At 39.8% G+C, this 21,832-nt stretch overlaps 1 protein-coding gene across 1 annotated transcript in view; it reads right to left on the reverse strand.

Moving 5' to 3' along the window:
* The window catches only part of CNTNAP5 (contactin associated protein family member 5), a 266,113-nt gene that overhangs the window by 65,510 nt on the left and 178,771 nt on the right, over window positions 1-21,832 (reverse strand). Inside the window, exon 13 of the mRNA XM_066323037.1 lies at window positions 10,891-11,091. Within this exon, the coding sequence (XP_066179134.1) occupies window positions 10,891-11,091 (201 nt within the window). The remainder of the gene's footprint in view (window positions 1-10,890; window positions 11,092-21,832) is intronic.

Below are 21,832 nucleotides of genomic sequence, written 5' to 3' on the forward strand. Positions count from 1 at the left end.
TAATCCACCATTTTACTTGCCTTAATCAGTATAAATATACTGAATCCAATGGGTCTGATCCTGCATATCTTTGAGCTTTGTAATATTTTTAGTTGAATCATTCGTTACTGTAGCTTCTCTCAAGCTGTCCATTAATAGAATATTATGATTATGTTAGCTATTCAAAGCTTTTTAATCATGTTATATAAACACAGTTCAGTCTATGAATTGTTTATACTGATTAGATATTGTTTGAGTGCTCACTTAAAATTACAAAACACTGCTTTAGATCAGAAATAACAGCAAGACCATCAAACATTTCAAGGTGTTGGGGTGAACATTTACTCTGAAGGTCACTGGCTGAATTCCTATTTGCATGAATATTCAGGAACAATCTGTTCATGCCTTGGGAAATCTCTGCAAAGACAAAAATCTCAGTATCACTGTCCATATTGATACAAAAAAAAAAAGAATTATGAAAATTATCAAAGTGAAACTGAAATTCAAGTAGAACAGGAAGGAAATAGCTGACATTTATAATTCTCCATCAGCTAAAAAAAAAACAGCCAAGGGAAGTGTTGTTCCAAGCAAGATTACCTGCAACTGGCCTGGCTGCTAAATCATATTTCACATCGGTCGAGTGCCTTCCATTGTGTAACCACAGTTGTGTACTGCACATTGATGGCTCCTGTCGCTATAATATGGTTATGTTTACCCATTAGTTTCTGCTTTTGTGCCACAACCCAGCAACTGTGACATTACAATTGTTCTAATGGTCTGTTTCACTTTGTTCATTTACCTATTAATTTTGCCAATGGCATATTTCACGGAACATAAATTTCATCCTCTGAAAACATGACAACCTGTAGTACAATATGGTCAGACAGATTCTGGAGCTTTGTATGGAAGCAAAATGAGCTGTCCAGGGTGGTGTTTTGGAAAGAACACACCTCCCTCTGGAGGCATCACTTGTATCTAAGGTGATTGCTTCAGCACTAACAGGATGTAATTATTCACTCAGTAAAATCCTGCCTCTATTAAGTAGGTACTTCTAATGTTTTGCAAACTGACTAGTGGCCCTAGAATGTCTCACAGAGATAGTAAACAAAACGCAACACAATCTCTTTGTCTGAATCCAGAACATAGAAATCCAGTGCACTGGGAAGAAAGCGACCCAGAAAGCTGCCCACTGCTTTGGACAGGGAGGCTCTGGGCAACAGGACCCCCAAAGGAGGACCAAAAAAATGCTCATTGCATGAGAACCTTTTCCAGTTCAATGACAGATATTAGAGTGGCAAAACAAATGAATAAAACTCACTTTGCATTGCTAGAAAAAAAGCCAAAGGGGTTGAAATAGAACCTACTTTAGAAGACAGCTTCTCCTAGAATCCCATCCACTGAGAAACAGTCCCTGAACTTCTGCCACACCCCAAAAGAGTTTCATGTGGATAAAATCTCAGACTTTTTAATCACAGTGACAAAAAGGAGGCAAACAAGTGCTAATGGACAGAAAGCCTTCAGCTCAAAGGAGAAAAGAGTAATCAACACTATTTTGTCTTGTACCAGACCTGACAATATCCATGTGGCCCAAAAATTAATTACAGCCAAATTCCGCTCTTCTTTTTCCTCAAAAAAGAAGGAAAGTAGATTTACATATACCTACATAAATATGAAAACACACACTTTCCCAAAAAGAGAGGCCTCTATCTGTATGAATACAAAACTTTATGGACTCTACTGACCATTTGAATCATCAGATGAAGGAAACATTAGTATTTAAAGCAAACATATAATGAAATTGATGCTACTCTTTTTTTCAGAACCACTTTTTTGCTCATTTTTTTAAAACAGCCCATCACAGGCTTGGAGTTATCAGTAAAACAAACCTGTCAGACCTGAACTAGGTTCAGTAACACAGAACTGAGAAAAAGAACAGCCAGGAACTGTTATTTTTTCCTTCCCACCAACAAATGTCACTATGAATATTTTGATCACATTGAATGAGACAGCCTGAACAAAACTGGTTGCGGTCTAAACTACTGGGAGCACTTTTCATGTGCTATTAATGTAAATATACTGAAATCATTGCATGTTATAAATTAGACGTGTCATTTCAAACTTTTTGGGGAAATGGAAGATTTAGGAAAGGGGGACATGGAACTAAGCATCCTGGATGAACAAAAAGTCAGCATGTGAAGACGGCCTGAATCTAGCACAACAGCAATGGTCCAAAGATCTATGAAAGAACAGGGGGTAGTGATGAAGTTCAATTATGAATGTTTGGTTTGAGCTTTTGTTCCCACAGGGGCAAGGCACAAGAGGTACCTACAGAAAGCTCACACTAGGAGTGAAACACATCAGGGGTGTTCAGCTGAGAGGAAAAACTTGTATGGCTCCTTTTTATGGCTACAAGAACTTGGCCATTTGTTTTAGAGGGGTACATTTAAATCAATCTAATGGCCCATTCGAGTTTCAGGCAAAATTGGTGTCAGTTGCAGTGTGATGCTTCAATTTTCTTCTCTGCTAAACAAGAAAGCCACCTTTAGAGAAGTGCATAGATTAATTGGCTAACCTTTCTAAATGCTGATTTAAAAAAAAAAAAAAAAAAAAGAAAACAACAAAAACCATTTCTTGTGAGGCTTCTGAATTCTGCTCAAGACTAAAAGGAAGAAGGCTCTTGATGTTGTTTTGAGTCCTGGACAGCTCAAGTGGGAATACATAACTTGGCTAAACCAGTCTGAGTCTTTCTCTTGTCAAAAGGACTTGGAAAAGATTCAGGCTCAAAAGCTTTTTCATTTTTGTTCTCAATCTTTTGGGCCAAGCAGATAACAAAAAAGCTTCTCTAAGGAAGATTTTAAAGGGGTTATTTTCTTTCAGGTCACCACATCTTTCTAGCTACTTGTCAAGGCTCAGTCAGATCTGCTCCTCTCCAGATCAGTCCAGGTTGGGAGGATGTAAACAATTCTAAATTGCTTTTAGGTGCTTCTTGTGAGGGGAAGAAGTATGCAACTTTTTTCCCTCAGTGTCTGGAGACATTTTCTCAAAGTCTGCTTGCTTATCTGCTACATTTTGGGGTGTTGCTCTTACAAAAGGAAGTAAGAGACACTTAGAAGAGCTACTTTTATGCCCTCCTTAGCACCAGATAGCTCATGTAAGAGTATTTAGTTCAGTGTTTTGCTTAGGGAAGATTTTTTGTTCCCTTGTTGTTTGAACACCAAGCAATGTCAAAATGCCGCCTTCAGCTGATTCTCATAGATTCTTTTCTCCTGTCTCTGTGTTCACACTTTCAAACACAAAAATAAATTTTCCACAGGCTACTTTCAAACTGCAGTGGGGGTAAAATTCCTGGTCTTCACATTTACAAGCAATGAATCTGAGCACTAACCTAGTTATTCAGAGCAAAAACCTGTCTTTTTTTACCATGGAGTTGTACTTTCTTTTCTCCTAATTACTGATCTGATTAAGTTATGCTATTGATGTTTCTGTGTATAGCCTCCTAATACCTCTGTTTTCCCACAAAGGTCAAACCAATTCAAACAAAATCTAAGCATAGGAGTTCTCTCCCATCTGATTTTCTGCTGGTGTCTTGCTATGCACCTTTCTTCCCTAGGTCTAAAACAAGAGTCAAATGAACCCAAAATGCACAAAAAACTGAGAGACTACAGCCACAAATGCTTTTTTATCCTCAAAAATAATGTAAATACCAATGAAAATCACTATTGCCATTTACTGTTGCCAATTATGCAGCACCTGAGTAGAAGAGGTTAGATGAGAACTCTTCCACTGCTATGATTTACATCTTCTGCTCTGCAAACTCAGAAAGCACTGGCCTAAATTTGACAGACAAATTAGTTTAATGTCAGTAAGACAATCTCAGTCTAATGGAGCTCAAGATGTTTAAAGTAGGACAGCCAAAAGAAGCAGACAAATGGAAGTGTGATGAGAACACACTCCCTGCTGTGGCCCTAATGAGGGAGAAGACACACTTTTCTGCTCAGGCAGCAGTCCTGCTTTCTTCCATGAATGGAGAACAGGTTGCTGTCATAGCTAATGACCTACTAATATAACAAACCATGGATTAGCTGTTTGTTTCTAATCACCATTATTTATTTATTGTTAACAATATGCTAAGTCCTGCAAATTTAAAAATAAAATAAATTAAAAAAAAACGACTATTACTGCTCATGATTAAGGGAATGTTGGCTGGAATAGATTCAAAGAATTCTGTCCTTCCCTTCTTCAAACTGTGGGTATGAATAGTTTATACTACTGGGTCTCTTAAGCCAGAGGTATCATTAAGATTTTTTTGGTCCTGGCACACATGTGTGCCTCATAAAACTATCCATTCCCAAACTCTTATTTGGACTGCAGAATCCCACGAACTCAACGTTTTTGTGTTACTGAGCTATGAGCATTTACACAGTCCCAGAGGTTTCACAAGTTGAACGAAAGATATCACTGACTTTACTCCAAGCCAGAAGTTCTTTGGGTTTAAAAGTCCCAAACCAACAGATTGCAGAGGTCAAGTAAATATCTTGCAACATCAGTTCACAGCACTGACTTCCACAATAATAGTGCATGCAATGAATTCCAGATTCTGGGCAAAAATCTGTTGTCTAGATTTACCTGTCCTATGTACCTGCATTAATTCCCCTGGTTAAGCTTCCTGTATACTGGAAAAGTTAATTCCCTCATCAGTAAAACATTAGATCTATTTAGTTTGGAGTGCAAATATGTTTTCTATGTAAACTGTAAAAGGTCTCAAATTAAATGAAATTTGATAAAATAAAATAAAATAAAATGTATAATTCCGAAATTGCTCCTTAGACTTACAAAAATAAATTCCTTCAAGGAAGGGAGAAAAAGGAAACACACAACAAAAAAGCAACAGAAATATCCTGTGACAGCAGAAGTGTATGAAGGATGTATTTGACAGAAGCAAACAGGAGTTAACCATAGAAGCTCTCTCCTCACTACTCCATCAGTCTTCACTTTAAGAAGTATTTTTTTAAATTCACCTGACACATTGTGTCTACAGCAAACACAGATAATGGTGCTCCAGGGTTCACTGGAGCCATCCCAGGAGACTCCTGCCTTGCTGGTGTCACTGCAGAATTATGTCAGGCAGCATTATAAGCCTGCCCTCTCCTGCAGTGGGTTTCAAGGAGTGAACACGCTTCCCTTTCACTGCATTAGAAGACATCCAGTATCTGGCTGAGCAACAATTTATTCCCAGGTTTCTTCCATTATTTAGCCTCTTGGCTGCATTTCCATCTCAGAGAAACACAACAAGACTGGATGAGAAGTAATGGCAGCAAGCAGCTGCCATTCCTTATTTGGCAGCTGTAGTACACTGTGCCTCCCTGCCAGCCACAGAGGATAGTACAGGGCAAGGGGAGTAAAGGGTCAGAAACTGGGATAATGGTATTTCCACTACTCACAGGTGTGTGCAGGCTCCAGGCCAAGTTACCTCTGCCACACCACAGGTTTTGCATTCTGCCTAGGCCCTCTGCATTTTAAACAGCTGCACACAAAACCCAACATCTTTAAAAATGGCCTCCAAATCTCTCCCTACAAACAGAGGGGGTGTATTTCATTACTGTGGTGAACTCTGTTCCAAAGTCTCCAAATATAACACAAGTTGTCTGAAGTTTTGTTTGTGAGAAGCTGTCACTGCCACTTTGGGGGGAGAGACAAGGTATGGTGATGGAAACACAGATGGCAAGTCAATCATTCTCAAAAAAGGGATCCTAATTACCCAAGAATAATCACAGCACACAATCCACACCTGCCACCTATCCACCACTCCCTCAACACAAGCCACTTTTTGAGGGCAGATTGCCCTGTTCTATGCTATTTTGTGCAATGAAAAACAGTTTCCTGGTAATGCAATAACAATTTAAAGTTATTTTGTACAAGGACAAACAGTCCCCTGGTAGTGCATTAACAATTGAAAGTACTGGAATGATAAACTGAAAATTATACTTATAAGGCATAAAATACTAGCAAGCAAAACCCCATTGGTAAATGATTGCTTGTTATGGGTCATTTTATATCACCTCCTGATACATCTATGTAAAATACTCAGTCAGAACCCAGGCTTCAGACTCCTTTCTTCAAAAAGATTTACTCTAAAATGGTCACACCTTGGTGCAAAAAACTGTGGGCACAGGTGAAAAAATACTACAGTTAGTGAAAGTCCTAGATGAGTAACTAAAAGCACTTTAAAAGCTCTGGATGAGCACAAAACTGTGTTTCACTGCATCCTGTAATATAAGAACTCAGTGCACTAAGGAAACAGTAGTTAAAAACACATTAAAAAATGCAGTTCTGTAAAACAGCAAGTGGGAATCTCCTGAAACTTGCTTTCCTAGTAGGCTGCAGGGCAGGCAGCCTAATAAAGACCAAAAAGTGATTAGACAAGTTTATGAACAACAGATCCATGGTGGATACTAAAATGGATTTGCAATAGCATAAACACTAATGCCCTTATCTGAGCAGCTGTGGGTGATGGGGACTTATTGAGGGATGTAGTAAAGACATCAACTTGTGTACTGACCTTAAGCTGCATCTCCCCAGCAGCCACTACTGAAGGCAGGGCCCTGAAAGGCATTTCTTAGCACCTTATGCCCTCACATCACTGGCCTCATCTGGAGCTAGGGAGGGAGCCTGCACAGACAAAGCTCTAGCAATGGAATTAAGTCTAAACTGAGATTATTATGTGTTCCCTTCTGTGAGGCAGCACTACATCTTTCCCTCCAATAGAGAGTTACAAAATGCAAATGCAGTGGTTCACCAGTGAGGACAACCACCCCTGGCATAAGGGGTCACAGGCTGTGGGACAGCACCTGGTGCAGCTGGGCTCTGAGGTATGGGACTAGCTGGGAGCCAAAGAGGAGAGGAAGTGGAAACCTGGGCACATGTCATGTAATAGTGGGACTTGACAGACCATAATTCCAGGGAAGAAGTGTGTAGTTTAGGATGGATGTAGTTTAGGGTCAATGTTTGAAATAAAAGCTTAAGGTGGCATGGTGTAGGAATTCTACTGGAAAGAGAAAAATAAAGAAGAAGTCAGGAAAAATCCACCGCCTACAGACATTCCTATTTCTTTGATTTTGCTCTTGGACTGATCTTTTATCAGTCCCTGCCTACACAAATGTGCTATGAACTTGACAGACTGTCAGCCACGTATTGTAAAGCAAGCTATGCTGCCACTGATACAGCCGTCACTGTGCTAAGGCCTTGATAAGGTGGATGTGAGGAAGCTTCCCAAGTGACAAGCATTTGAGCCCACCTACTGCTTCTAGAAAACTGAGCAAATTCAGTCAAGGGCTGGGGGTTGCTGCAGTTAATGTTTTCATACCATATTGTATGTTAACAGTTTAATTTAATGTGCATCTCCTTAGGTATTGCCTGAGATGCTCCATGAATTAAGGAAATCAAGGCCCTGGGGGCTATGCTTCTTTTCATATTCTCAGAATACAGAGAGCACATTTAGAGGTAGCTCAACCTTCCTACCCACCCCAGTCCTCTCCTGCTAGCTTGACTTGGCTTCTGCTTGTAAGAATATGTCTGCAATTGTTTCCTAAGAGTGTGGATTACTTTCCTAATTAATGCCTACTTGGGAAAGTCACAGGAGACTTGTGATTTCTGGTTACACAAGTTTCCTTTGCCACCTTCTTAAGAAAGCCAGCTATGCCTTGATGAACAGACATCTACTGTGGTGCTCACAAACCTCCTGAAAATCTGTTTGATGGCAGAGATATACAAAACTACAGTTCAGGGCAATTTAATTTTTGCCTTCACAGACACGCTTGCAGCTAAGCTGTAGTAAGACAGGGAGAGCCAATAAGGCTGTTCCAGACAGCAGGAGGTGGAGATGAGTAAACTCCTCTGCCAACTGCCAGATTGCACGTCTGACACACTGCAGATGTAAATCCAAGAAACTCAACGGGGATACTACACTCAGTCACACCCGCTGAGGATGTGCCTGTGTCCTCAGGGCAGGAGGGAGCAGCAAAAGAAGAAATTCCTTGATATGAACTAGAAAAATTTTATGCAAGCCAGGAGCCTCCCTGAGCTTCTCTCTGAGGCAGCCCAGAATGCCTTGCTTGTCCCATTTGCCCCATGTCAAAGCTGTGAAAGCCAAAATTGTTATGTAACAACATACATCTCTGCACTCTGATGCAAAAGGAAAGAAAAATGTTTTTATTGCTTCTCTGTGAAACATGATGGTATTTAGATCCTAAAGACAAGGATTTGGTGCACTGGTGCTACCAGCTGTAATATCCTAATCATATGTTCCATCTCTTTGTGGGGGAAAAAAAAAAAAAAGAGACCAGAATGAGTGTAAGCTCAGAAATTAATTGAATTTCTTGCAGGAAGAGGAACTTTTGTAACTTTGCCAAGATTAGATATACCTCTGGGAGATGCCCTTCCATCAGGCATTCACCATTGGTAATGAGTGGAGACATTCAGCAAGCTGGATTAGGTCAGGTAACATTTCCAGCTGGCCTACGGAGACAGTAGTGTCATTAATACGTGGGCATTACATATTGAATTCTACAGTCAGATCTGAAGTGTTGCTCATTAACAGCAATTACACATTAAGGTACCCTGGCCTTAATGAACAGGGGGAACACAGTGCTTCAGGCATCCAGAAGTCTAGGTCAAATGAAGAAACAAACCCCAAGAGTTGTGATCTTTGTTCTGTTGCTCTGGCCTCAAATCTGGCAAAAACAACACAGGTGAGAACCTTCTGCAGCAAATCCAGCAGAATACTCTAAAGTCACTCACACTTGTAGCTCATCTTTAAGTTTAGGAATGGAAATTCCTTAAGTCCTAGAACTCTTCAAGACACCTATAGTCTTCAGCCCTACTTGGTTCCTCTGTAATACAACAGCATTTCACTACAAAATAAATATCAATTAATAGAGCGTGGGGAAATAATATTTTTCTACAAAAATACTTAATATTCAGATAAGAACAAATTACCCTTATCTTGTAATTTCAAGAAATGAAATGCTATTTTTGAGCATGTTTGACATCTTGCCAAATTTAAAGCTGTAGACTACTAAGAAAGCTAAAAAAAGGAAAATTCAAAAGTGCAATTAAAAAGCAAACAAAAGGAAGAAAAAAAAGCGGAAAAATGATGGTGTCTGCCACACACACAGCACTAGATTGCAATATTTTTTTTTTTTTTAATTTCTCAGCTGGAGCTGCAGTAAAGGCTAAAGTTGTGCAATTCTTGTGTGGTCAGATGTCAGGACCACAGTTGCACTGCACCAGCTTCAAGAGCACAAACCAGACTGCTGGACATCATCCCCACATCTTTTCTCTTAATGAATCAGCCAGGGCCTTGGTCCTGGACAAGTGGAGAATGAGCTGCCTGACAGGTGCCCTCTTAGCCAGTCTGCCTGTTGTTTGACAGCTTTAGCCCTTGGTGATGCACAGTTTACACACTGTCAATTGATACAAGATTACCTTTACTTTTTTTTTCTCCAAAAGTTTTGTTTCTCAGGAAGTGCTCCCAGCTTTCAAGAGGCCCCACACACAAGAGTCTTCTCAAAACTCATTCACAGTGTACATTCCTGCACACACACAATCAAGTGCCTCACAGAAACGTGCAAAAATAAACACATTAAAGCAGACCTGCTCTAATATTGCGGCATTTATCTTTAAAATATTTTGGAAATAGCCTCTGTGGGGTTTTATCTTTATGCCATATCAAGTGTGGTATGGGATACAGAAGCCAGCAACACTGAGAGTACTTGTAAGACATCAATTCCACTTCTTTATGAGCAGTTATGCCCACATTTTGTTTTCTCTTTGTTCTCTACCCCGGATGCTGATATTAACATTTCATTCTTTAAAAAAAGATTAGCAACACAAGCAACTCTTGCCTGGTAAATCTGATGACAACAAAAGACAATAATTCACAGCTTTTAAAAATAAACTGACTGTAAGGCATCTGATTACTGGATCCATAAACATTCAGTGTTATTATAACTTCGCTGGAACCAGGAGGCTTTTAACACATCTCATTAGGCAATGTGGTTTTGAGACAATAGGAACTCCCACTGCAAGCTCCCCTTCAGGCTTTCCATGGTCTGTCTTCTAAACTACCAACAAACATAAGAGTTGCTAATAATCAAATAATCACCAGGTCAATACAGATATTACTAGCAACAGAGAAGACTTTGAGGACATTCAGAAGTCTGCCCTTAATGTCATCCATCTCTCCACATTAACAAACATAAAATTCTGACATCAAGGCAGAGGTGACTGGAAGCCAGACATCCTGAGTAGCCACTGGAAATTTGGTACTGCAAAGAAACACAAATTCGTGACACCCTCTGCTTTCTTTTTTTCTGTTACATTAAGCCAAGAGAAAAAATGTATTCTGCTCTATTGCAAGGGGATAGTTAGTTTTACCCCAGAAACTGTACTACCAAGCACTCTGAACATCACATTCAGGGCTGTGGGACTCAAAAGATATTACACTCTTCCCCTACATAACATGATTCTGGAGCAATCTGGATGCTTTTTATCTTTAATAATCAGGCAAAAACTGTAAATGAACAAACACATCTATTTGCCACCAACTAAATACACTTTTTGTGGTTTCTAGGTGGCACTTTCCATTGCAGAAATTTTCAGAGTCTGGGCATGCATCAACTTCCAGAGTGAAAACTCCCCTGTGAAGCTCAGACCCTCCTGCACCAGGGCACAGGCACTGCACAGTAGAATCCAAAATGGTAAAAGCTTTTTCACTCTGTTCCATGTTGCCATACTAATTTGGTGGTTTTATTGGTTTGGGTATTTTTTTTTCTCCTCAGCTGCACTGTGGCCTGCACCTGCTGTAAAATCAATAGGAGTTAAGAAGGAAAGATGTGGGAGGGTGGCACTTACTCGGGGTGTTGAGGAGCCGTGACTTTTTGCAGTGGTAGGCTGCCTCCTGCTCGCAGTACTCAGCACTGTTTATCACGGCCTCCAGCTGCTCTGTGCTGCTGTTGTAGTTGATGGACATGGTGTAGGGCTTCTCTGGACCAGCTCCTTGTACTCTGGTCAGCCCTGTGCTGTTGTGCTGCACTGCAGTCCAGATCTTATCTTCTGTTAAATGAAAAACAATTTAACAAGAGGTTAACAGCAAAACATTTCCAACAAGCAGGGAACAAAAAAAAGCACCAACTGAAATCTAACATTTTACTGCAGTGGACAGAGAATCAGCAGGACCCCAGTCTCCAAAATAGGCACCAATTGGTGTGACTTCATTACAGGTCAGTGTGGCCCACAAAGATGTTTCTCCCTGAACCAGCTCAAGCAGACACTACACTACCTGCTGAGCAAGAGTGAAACTAGAAGCTTCCTGGGAAGCACAGGAGAGCTTCAGCTTCTTCTGTTACCAGGTATCTGCATAAAATTACATATCTTTCAACTGGCTTTGTCCCTGAGAGAAAACATAGAGTAATATGACTCATGGGGGTAACATTCACGTTTTGCCTGAGAGCACAGCCCATGCTGTTGAAACAACAAATGGAAGCAGAGAACTGCAGCTGATGAGCTTGCACAACCTCACCATGAGCAGAAAGCACAATTTCTTGCCATAAAGTTAAACTGAGAGTATATTCTTACCATCCAGCTGGAAGTCAGATCACTCATTTCACTCAGTTCTCAGTTTTTTCTGCATATAGGTTGAGTGATGCCCTACTTGGATGATGGTACAGAACGCCATATGACTTGGCATCTGTAGTTAACTCTAAATATTGATGCTTTTCCATGCTGGGGAGCCCATTCTCATTTCTTTCATTGCATTTACTGCCAGAGCAAGGGATTGTGTAGGTGACAGAAAGCAGAACCTAGCAGAACCTGCACCCTACAACCCAGCTCACGATCAGCATTGGGGTTGGCATAATGAGAACATCACACTTACGAGCAATTAGCTTCCAGGGAGGCTTTTTCCCAGTTGGTTCTGGTATAGCAATGGGCAAGGTAGAAAGGACAATCTGAATGGCCAATTTGCTGAGCTGACACAGAGTTAAAGTCGAACTCTTCAATGAGAATTCACAGGGCTGAGCCTGCACATGTCCAACACTATTAGTAAGAGTGTCAAGTCAGATCCAGAAAATTTCCTCTTTATCAAAGACTCTGCTTGCCTAGGGAGGATACAAGTTACTGACAGGGCAAAAATTTAAGGCAGCAATTTTCAATCATTTGATGAGAAGCAGATTTCGATCTCACTTGCAGAAACACGCAGACAGTTACAGAGGAAGAAGTGAGATCTAGGCAACAGATTTCTATTTTGTTATTTATGCTTCATCAGGGAAACACTAGATAACAATGAATAATATATTTTCTAAGCTGATCTTAAAAACTGTGCATTTAAGAATTTGGATGGCTTTACCACATTCCCTGGCCTGAGTTCTCAGGCAGAGCCTGAGCTTTCCAGTAACTCCCCAATGCACTGGCATGATGAGCCCAATAGCTCTGTGGACACCACAATGCATTGCAGTCGAAGTATTTTTCATTGAGCTCCAAATATCCCCCAGATTACTTCAACAGAATGCTAATAGGTGTATAAAAATCCTAAATGGACTATCTGTGCAAAGACACTCAGATGATTTAATGGATTGTCATTATGGAAGCATTCAAATGACAGGCAAGTAACAACAACCATCTGGAGACTGTCTAAAGAGGTCTGTTCCAAGACCTGGCTGCTAGTCACAGAGAAATTAACTTGCACTAACTGTAAGGACAGTTTACACACAGCAAACCACACATTCACTCACAACCCTCTCATCGTTTCTGTGATGGCAAACAGAAAGTTTGCTCATAGGTCTGCAATTCTGTGGCTCTTACTGACTTCAGGGAGCTGTCTGTGGACCCTTGGAGCTCAAAGAAACATTGCTGCAATGTGTGATACACAAAAGACAGATTAAAATGATAAGAAATACTACAAATTTATTGCTTGCAATACTTGTCCCAGTGGTTGTAATCACAGTGAACGCTGTAGCACAATACCCTGCACAGTCCTGCACATATAGTGCTTCCAACACAATATAACTCAATGACTTTGTATCAGACATCTTGTACATCTCAAAGTAGCAATCCTTATCAGCCAGTCCCTCTGTTTGCTTTTGCTCTCTCAAGGCAATATTGACAAGAACAGAGTGGATTTTTCAGAAGCAGCTGAGGGCAAGTTAACTTTCACTCACAAAAGCTGATAGAAGTTTAACTTTTGCCCTAACTGAAATAATTATTAAAAAGACCAACACCAAGTTGCTGATGATGTGAGACATAAAACCAGGAGATGATGGAATAAATGGCTGCTGAAATTCCAGATGGGCTGTCAAAAGCACCTCCCCACTGAGAGTTCTGAACATAATTTTAAGAAAATGCAATAAAATCAATGCTCACAATAGTGGCTACAGTGCTGCTCAGGAAGTAGAGCAGCCTAATGCTCTACTTGTACATCTTGATGCTGTGCATCAAGAAAGGTGCCATGTGGGTACCTGAAAAGTCAAAAGCATCAAGGGCTAGCGATTTAAAAGCAAAGAAGAGTTACTATGAAAAGCTAATTAAAAATAGCATAGCACAAAACTGACTTCCCAAGAAAAAGTGTTGGAAATATAATTAATTGACACGTTTGAAATGAGGTTGGACAAGGTATCAGCAAACATACTGTAAGCAGCCAGTGCTCATTAACAAGAGTGTTGGACAGGCAATGTGACAGGTCTTCCTCTTATCTTCCTCTGTGATTGTTTATTAATTTCCAGCAGTCTTGTTATCATTACGGCTGCACACAGCTGTCCTGAGATCTGAACTTTGACATTCTAGACCTGCTTTTCTCCACAGGATCATTTAGAAGTAAGTTGACTCATTTTCCATCCTCTAGTTTACAAAGGGAAAGGAAAAACAAATAAAGTTTCTTACTGTATTCAAAGTGATTCTGATTTATCAAGTATAACAGGACAGAGTTAAGAAAGTTATAGCAGAAGAGAAGAATTCTGAAGTTACATTTCAGAGATTTCCTACTCCACACATGCCTGCTCTGTTATACAGATAACATCTGTGCTTTAATGGTCACTTCAAAGTATCCCTCTGCATTTCACCTTTGAAGTAAAGGTGACCATCAGCTCAGGTTCTCAAAAAAGATCTGTGTTTTTCCTGTTGATCTAGTGACAGGAAAGTCACAGCCACCAGCAAGCAAACCTCAGATCAAAAGGGCAACTCAACACAACATAGATACAAAAGAGCTGGTGGCAACAAGGTGAGAAGAGGAAAAGGAGGAGAAATTTATTCCACCATCCCAGTCATGCTTTTTCCCACTTCCCAGGGGAAGAGTAAGCACTTCCATTTTAGAAAGCAGCATGTGAGGTGTGGAGGAGCGAGGGAATGCATACAAAGCCAAACACAACCTGGTACAAGAATAAAGGATTACATTGACATCACAGTAAAAAACCCTCAAAAAAACAAAGTTCCTTTTTTCAAAAGGAAAACATCTTTTTTTTTAAAGGCAGCAGGTGAGACTAAAAATTATTTAAACTTTAGATTACTTTGGACAGAGTAGAAGAGCCAACAGTGCTCCCTCCTGCATCTCCACTGGCTGAGAGAGAAGTTACTAAGAGCTGGAGGGCAGTAAAACCTTGAAGCATTCCAAGACAATAGCAAGACTTTTGCACCTGCTTCCACGGATCAGAAAACCACTCAAAAATAATCCCAGCATTTCTTCTGAAGACCATCACCTTTCAGATCAGCCCTCGGGGTTTGTTCAAACCCCAGATTCTCCACCTCGAACTTGGCAACAATTAGAAAAAGATCATTCTGTTTTCTCAAATTCACTTGCACAAGTTTAGCTAGGGCTGCTTCCAAAATATCACTGCCTGCCTCAGAATGAGGTCAAGGCATTCTACCCTTCCTACTGAACTGACAGGTCCTCTGAAGCCTCCTGACAAAGATCTCTGACCGGGCACTTCAGGCAGGTTCAGGACCTGTGTAAGACACGTAGCTGCCATCTGAATGTGCCCACAGATCCCTCCAGCAAACACTGCAGCAGCTGTCTGCACCTTAGATCCGTGTTTGGCATTTGCCTTTAGAGGCACACCTCTACAGAACTAATGCCCACAGCTTTTGAAAATGGGGCTTCAAATACTTGTTGCTGTTTCACAATGCAAGGAGTTTTACTTCATCTTTGCTCTGTTTTGTTTACATTATGTTTTTACACAATGACACTGTAACCACAGATGCAAACCAAGCTGAGTGCCACTACGCCCTTCTAATAACTTCCATGCCTGGAAACCATTAAGCTACATAGATAAAGGTCTCTTCTCATGTATTTCAACTATGAAGTATTACATTTTTATATCTGTCCATACTACACACCTTTTTCCTGTTTACTCCATTTAATGAGCTCTCCTTGCACTTATGAATCTGCAATGAGAATTAAAAAGCTGTTTCTAGGCATAGGTTACTGTTTATTTTTGTCTCCTGTTACTCCATTCTATTATTTTATTACTTTCCCAGCTTGGTAAAATTTCAAACTAAACACAAGCTGGAAGTCATTCGAAACCAAGTAGGAGACTGCAGCCACATCTTCTATTGTATAATGTGGAATAGTTTAATGCAGCCTTGAAAAGCAGATTTCCTAAATGCTTGTTAAATTATTTCCATAATTCAAAGGTGACAATGCTTTAATTTCAGGGTAATGCTACAGCTTTATGACTTCACAGTTTTATTTAATGGTCCAATTCACTAGGATATTATGCTGTCTGCTTTTGGCCCTAGGAAATGCTTTTACAGCATGGGACTGCAATGCATTAAGCACATTTTAGACTCTCTGTTTAGCCTAGCCCATAGTTCTATCATCTTGCTGGAAACCTCCAAGTTGCTTTTGACGGCACACAAATTAAATTGTGGGAAATTAGAGCAGCTGGAAAACTGGCTTTCAATGAATTCTGTATTGTCTAATTCTCATTTTTATTCTTCAACTTGAAATATCCCTGTAGAGCACATTCCACCCATACAAACTGCATCATTCCTTTGTGATTTAGGAGGTTTGTCACAAAACAAGATTATTCAGACTGATTAAATTGCCAACAAGCCAAACATACGGTAAATGCTACATGAGAGAAAAAAATAACTCTCAGAGCTCATACAATGCATTTGTTTCATGGTGCTCCACACTGAATGCCAAATTTTATCCAGAATGCTGTACCTATAACTACAAAAACAACCACAAAAAAGACAAGACTTTCCTTCTTAAATGCTGCTTTGTTCTAAGCTGCAGCTGCTCTAATATACACTCCCTCCAAAGGATATTAAAACACCAATTTCTTTTCACAGACAGCTTTAATTCACTGACTCCAAAGAAGTGTTTTCTTTCTTCTCTGAAAGAATCCCATTACTGTTTTTTATGTCTACTTTTCTTTTTTCTACTGGCTGACCCAGAAATACATGCTCCTTCAGCTTGTTTTCTGCTCATCAGCTTCCTCCTGAGCTCTGATTCAGCCACGTCAATCCAGTGCAGAAGGACTGCAATGCATTCAAGGCAACTCTCAGCAGAATAACCATGCCAGATGTCTCTGATGGACAACATTAAGACCCCTCTTTTGTGACATCTTGCACTCTCCTCTCCCATGTTCTGCTGAAGCCCAGAGCTGGCAAACCATTGTCAGCCCAGCTTACTTCCCAATTGTCCTCCATTTCAGTAGTTCCTCAACAGAGGGTATCGGAAAACGAGCAGTGAGAAATCTTCCACTCCAAAAACTGAAGAGGCAGTCACTGATCGACTTCCCAGTGCAAAGTGGACACTTCTCCACTCACTGCACTCTGCCTCAGTCTCCTTCATCTAGGGTGAGTGTTGAGAGACTCAAATCCCTCTTCTGATGTTTCATGTCTTGTGATGGCTCAGATACCTGCATGAGCCTGGCAGACAAGAAGAAGAGCTCACAGCAAACCTGCTGTTCTTCAGCTGCCATACCAGGAGGGTGGGGTGATACCTGCAGGGGTGCAGCAGGGCAGGAGACACCCACATCTGGGGCAAATGGATCCACCCCTTGCAACCAAGACAACTGGAGTGACTTGGACAGAGCCACAGCTTACTTCTAACTTCTGAGCATTGCAGATGAAGCAGGATTAAGTTGCAGGAAACTTTTGTTAAAAGGTAATGGAGACAGAAAAATATCAAGTCACATTCTTCAGTATTAGAACCTCCTTAGGGGACACCTGCAAATGTGACAGTGAAGGCAGCCTTCAGGACTTCTGCCATGATGCTCATCCAAAAAACCACAATTTCATTGTAAGCAGCAAGGCAGCTTTTGACAACACAATGCCTTTGACATAATATTCACATTAAAGATTTTTCATTCTGTAAGGTTCGGGAAGAATATTTAATGAAAATTCAGAAGAGAAACATATCAACTGTCAAAACTACAGTGTGCCAAAAGACCTGCAGTGTTTGAGAGATAAACTGTAAATCTTTAAGAGCTGCCTTTAATCTAAACAGTAGTAAATAATTTGTAAGGAATTTCCATTTGTTGTTTTCTACTGTGATAAAGTCAATCATAACTACAAACAGTAAGCTACAGGACAGAGGGTGTTCGATCATTTAAATTGTTGCTCCAAAATCCTGTATCTGCAGGTATCAAAGGCAGAATTAAGGGCATGACCTCCTCCTATCTGTTCTTCCTTCAGCCTGCCCAGAGGCAGCCCTCCTTTTCACACGAGAATTTCTCAAGTCCAAACGAAATGCAAGAAGGGCTGAATACACAGTGACCCCTGCATCCATGGAATTGCTATACAAAGTAAAAGGAAATGGCTTCTTATGGAAAATAGATTAAGGAATTATATAAGCAGATGAACTAAGATTCACATCTGGATCAAGGGGAAACAAGGGGAAAGACGAATGTCATGGACAATAATACAATTGCTTGTTTTAGTAATATCAATGGGGCTATGTACTATATGGAAGAATAAAAACCTTAATCATTGTTAGCTGAATAAAGAAAAAAAAGACACAATTTTTTAAAAATTGTAAGTATAACTTTGACAATCTACTTCAGATCTTATTAGAATCCCTTACTTTTTCTGAGATGTAGACACGGTTTCTATACAGTTTTTTGAGACAGAGAAAATATAACTTTCTTTTTCCTCCATTAGAGTAATTAGCAGTATTTACACTTTGAGATGAGACTACAAAACAGATCTGCAACAAGTAGAGATATATTTTTAAGGTTTTTTTTTCACCATGGCAGTTCCAAAACAGATCTTGGACCAGCAGCAAGACCTGAGATAATGTTGTATCTTTCCACAAACTGCAAAATTGGAAGGGAAAAAAGGGAAGAAAGCAAAGAGAAACTACTTGAGGACTGGAAAAATATCTAGAAAAGATAAACTGAACCATTGATCTAGTCATGGCAATTTCTAAGCATAACTGATTTGATAGCCCAGGGTCTGAATACTGTACAACAGCATCAGTAGAGAAGTACAGTGACAAGATGACTCAAATGTAGTGTAAGCAAATCTTCCAGATTTCAAGGGCAAAATTTATGCAGACGGAGATGAGAAAAGGTCATTTGAGTCTTCAAACAGGACAGCAAAACAAGCACATGGATGTAGATTGCACATCTATAGGCTTTGTCCTGGAGAACATGGTTATTGGCATTTAAGTAATACTCCAGACAGCCCAACAGATTTCTAAGCAGCATGAAAAAAATAAGCCTCACAATGACAGACAGACTGCCAGACCTGAGGTTCACAAGGTCTATCAGTCATTTATCTATTGACTGTTATGAATCTCCAATTAAGATTAATTCAAGTAGGCTGATTATCAAACAACCAGCCTACAAGGAAAATCTTTCCCAGCCCCGGTGGCTGTTCATTACCCCAAAGAATGATACAGTACATCCTTTCTGCACTTCATGTCAAAAAGGTGTGGCTATAGACCTCCAGGAAAAGCAAGCACAGCTAGCCTACAGTCCCATGTGGTTGGCCCTGGAAACGTGCCAGATGTGTTCCCACAAGATTCAATGCAACCACCCCAATTTAATAATCCCTGCAGGGACCCATTCACATCCTCATGGCATGGAATGGTGTCCACCTACACCCAGTCATGGCTTGGTCATGTGTTGGTTCACTTCCCATGAACAGATGCATATTTGGTGTGGATTCCTCAGTGTTTCTTACAAAAGATTAATTTCCCTGTGAAAGTGACTTTGCTCTGTAGACAACGGGTATATAAGGTGAAGAAAACATTATGTTAATAAGGTGCTGTCTTTTCCTTTTAGATCTAGTTTTGAGGTTTTTGTCTTTCACTGTCATTGAACTGCCTCTCTTCTATAGTAAGAAAATGCAAATGAGTATTGCCTCTGTCAGTGAGACCCGTTCACTTTGAGTCTTCCCATTCTAAATAGTCCTGGATTATTTAGTTTTAACCTCTCTTTGTACAGATATATTTCTATGCCTTTAATTGATACATTAGTGTTCCTGACAACCTCCTATTTCAACAACATTTTACCTTTAGTAGAAGTAAACAGCCCCCCAGGTAAAATCCTTTAAAAGTGCTTCTTCTCCCTTCTTGACCAATAAGCATGTTATTAAATAGCAGCATGTCATCTACAGTTTTTGTCACCTTGCTTTTTCAGCCACTTCTTCAGACAGTGCATAAGTACATTTACCCACTCTATTATCAGCTATTCATCAGATATTCTGTGACACTACTGTTAAATTTCTTGCCATGCTGAAAATTGACTTTATATTTTTAATACTTTTTTCCTTTTTTTCCTCCCTGTAACATTTCCTTTCCCTTATCTCTCTCCCTCTTTGTATAACTGTCCAATTCCCTCTCAATACACACAAATATAATTTTCTGCTTTATTCAGAATTTCTATTCAGCAGTGGGCTGCTAAAGTTGACAGGCTGAAGAGAAACCACTGCAAAAATAAACACAGTAAACTAACTTGTAATGTTGATATTTCCATATCCACATCAGACACTGGATACCTATGACCAGACACCAATATGAAAGAAACTTGGTGTTTATCTACTCCAGTTAATAACTGCCTACAAACAAGTTCCCTATCTGAATCCGTTCAATTAAACAGGTAAAAAATGCTGTTAGAAAGAACTTAAAAAATTAGAAAGAACTTAAATTAGAATTAGAAAGAACTTACAAAAATGTAAGTGAACGTCAAGAAAAAACATTTTTCTTTAAATGCAATGATGCTGCTCACTTCTGATGGTCTGATTTCTTCTTTGAATTCATTCTTCACCGATTAAAGGCACTGTAATTCCCAGAAGGCATTATCTCTCTGCGCCTCCACTTTTAAAAACACTAAATGAGTCATTGCCCTGAATTTTCCATTCCACCTCCAAATTCTTCAGCTTGAACACATTTTGGCACAAAAAGGTTACTGCTTCTTGAACTGTATACAGAAAGAACTGCCAGCCTGAGTAAAATAAAAGCTTTATTTAGCCCAGGAGCCCACCTCTGCCTCTGAGGGTGAAGAGATACCCAAGGAAGCCAAAAGGTTTTCCTGAAGCTCATTCCCGTTTCCCAATGGTCTTTGCCTCACAGCTGCCTGAGTGGGAAGTTGCAACTAAACCTCTGTATTTACTTGCACCTTCTGAATCTATCAAACAAGGCTGGGGCTTTTTCCAGATGGGTCTTACTCCCTGTCTTGGTTCTGTGGTGGTGTCAAGTTGAATTCACTACATCAGGAAAAAACAAGCAAACAAAAACTTCTCAGATCCTCCTATGTAATCATTCAAGTGTCCCTTATCTCATCTGTGATGAAAAAGAACCAATTCCTATGTGTTTTCTCTACGCCACACATGCTCTTCACTCTCCTGTGACAGTTCCCCCAACCATCTTTTTAATTTGTTTAGTCTCCCCACACATGGAAGCCATCCACATTTTCCCAGCCACAGGAGGCGTGGTACAGATTTATGTCACTGAACAATACTATTTTTTCTGTTCCTTGTATGTACCTGGTGTAACAACAGAGAATTTAATATTTTGCCTTTCCCTGAATATAGCGTATGTTCAGAAAACTAAGCAGAAGCATCATCTGAAAAAAGAAGCAAATTGAGAATACATCCCTATGTACACAAAGTAATTTTTTTCCTACTTTGCACTTAATAGATTACTGTAAACAATTTTTACGAGAATAACAATAAGGTTATTGTTATTCTCATAAAGAAGAAGAAAAAAGAAGGTCTTGTGATTAAGGCACCCAAACAATATTTTGTTGACACAGAAGCATAAGATTTCCAGGCTAGGAGATTCTGCCAGTTTTCCCCACCTCCACTTTTCTCATAACCAATGTTATTAGAATGTCAGCAAGTTCATTACAGATACAGTGAAAATCAGGTATATGCCTTCTGGATTTCTGCCAGATAAAGTTTATTGGAGGAAAGCAAATGCAAGGTGTTTGTCAAAAATCCTACTTCTTCAGCAGAGATAAAAAGCACTGACAATGTTTTGATCACACATATTTATATGATAAATAATAAAAAATGAGCACATTTCCCATATTGAAGATCAAGGAAGGATATTCAGACAGAAAGGTGAAACTCTGTTTCAGTTCTTAAGAGATTCAACAGTGAAGGAGACACATCTTATTAAATATTTGTTACACTTGAATAAAAAACATACTTAATAATTAACTGTTGTGCATTTAATTAACATAATCATTGCCCAATTAAATAAAAATGAAAATTTAATTTGAGGCACTTTAAGTACAAGGAGATTAAAGATAAAATATGAATGTCCTGAGTCCTCAGTTTTCAGCCCTGACTGTGGAGGTGATATGTGGCAAAGCAGTTCAGCCAGAATTAGCAATTTAGAAAGGGTAAT

This window comes from Sylvia atricapilla, chromosome 7 (assembly GCF_009819655.1).
Source record: "Sylvia atricapilla isolate bSylAtr1 chromosome 7, bSylAtr1.pri, whole genome shotgun sequence".
In the NCBI taxonomy this organism is placed as follows: Eukaryota; Metazoa; Chordata; class Aves; order Passeriformes; family Sylviidae; genus Sylvia; species Sylvia atricapilla.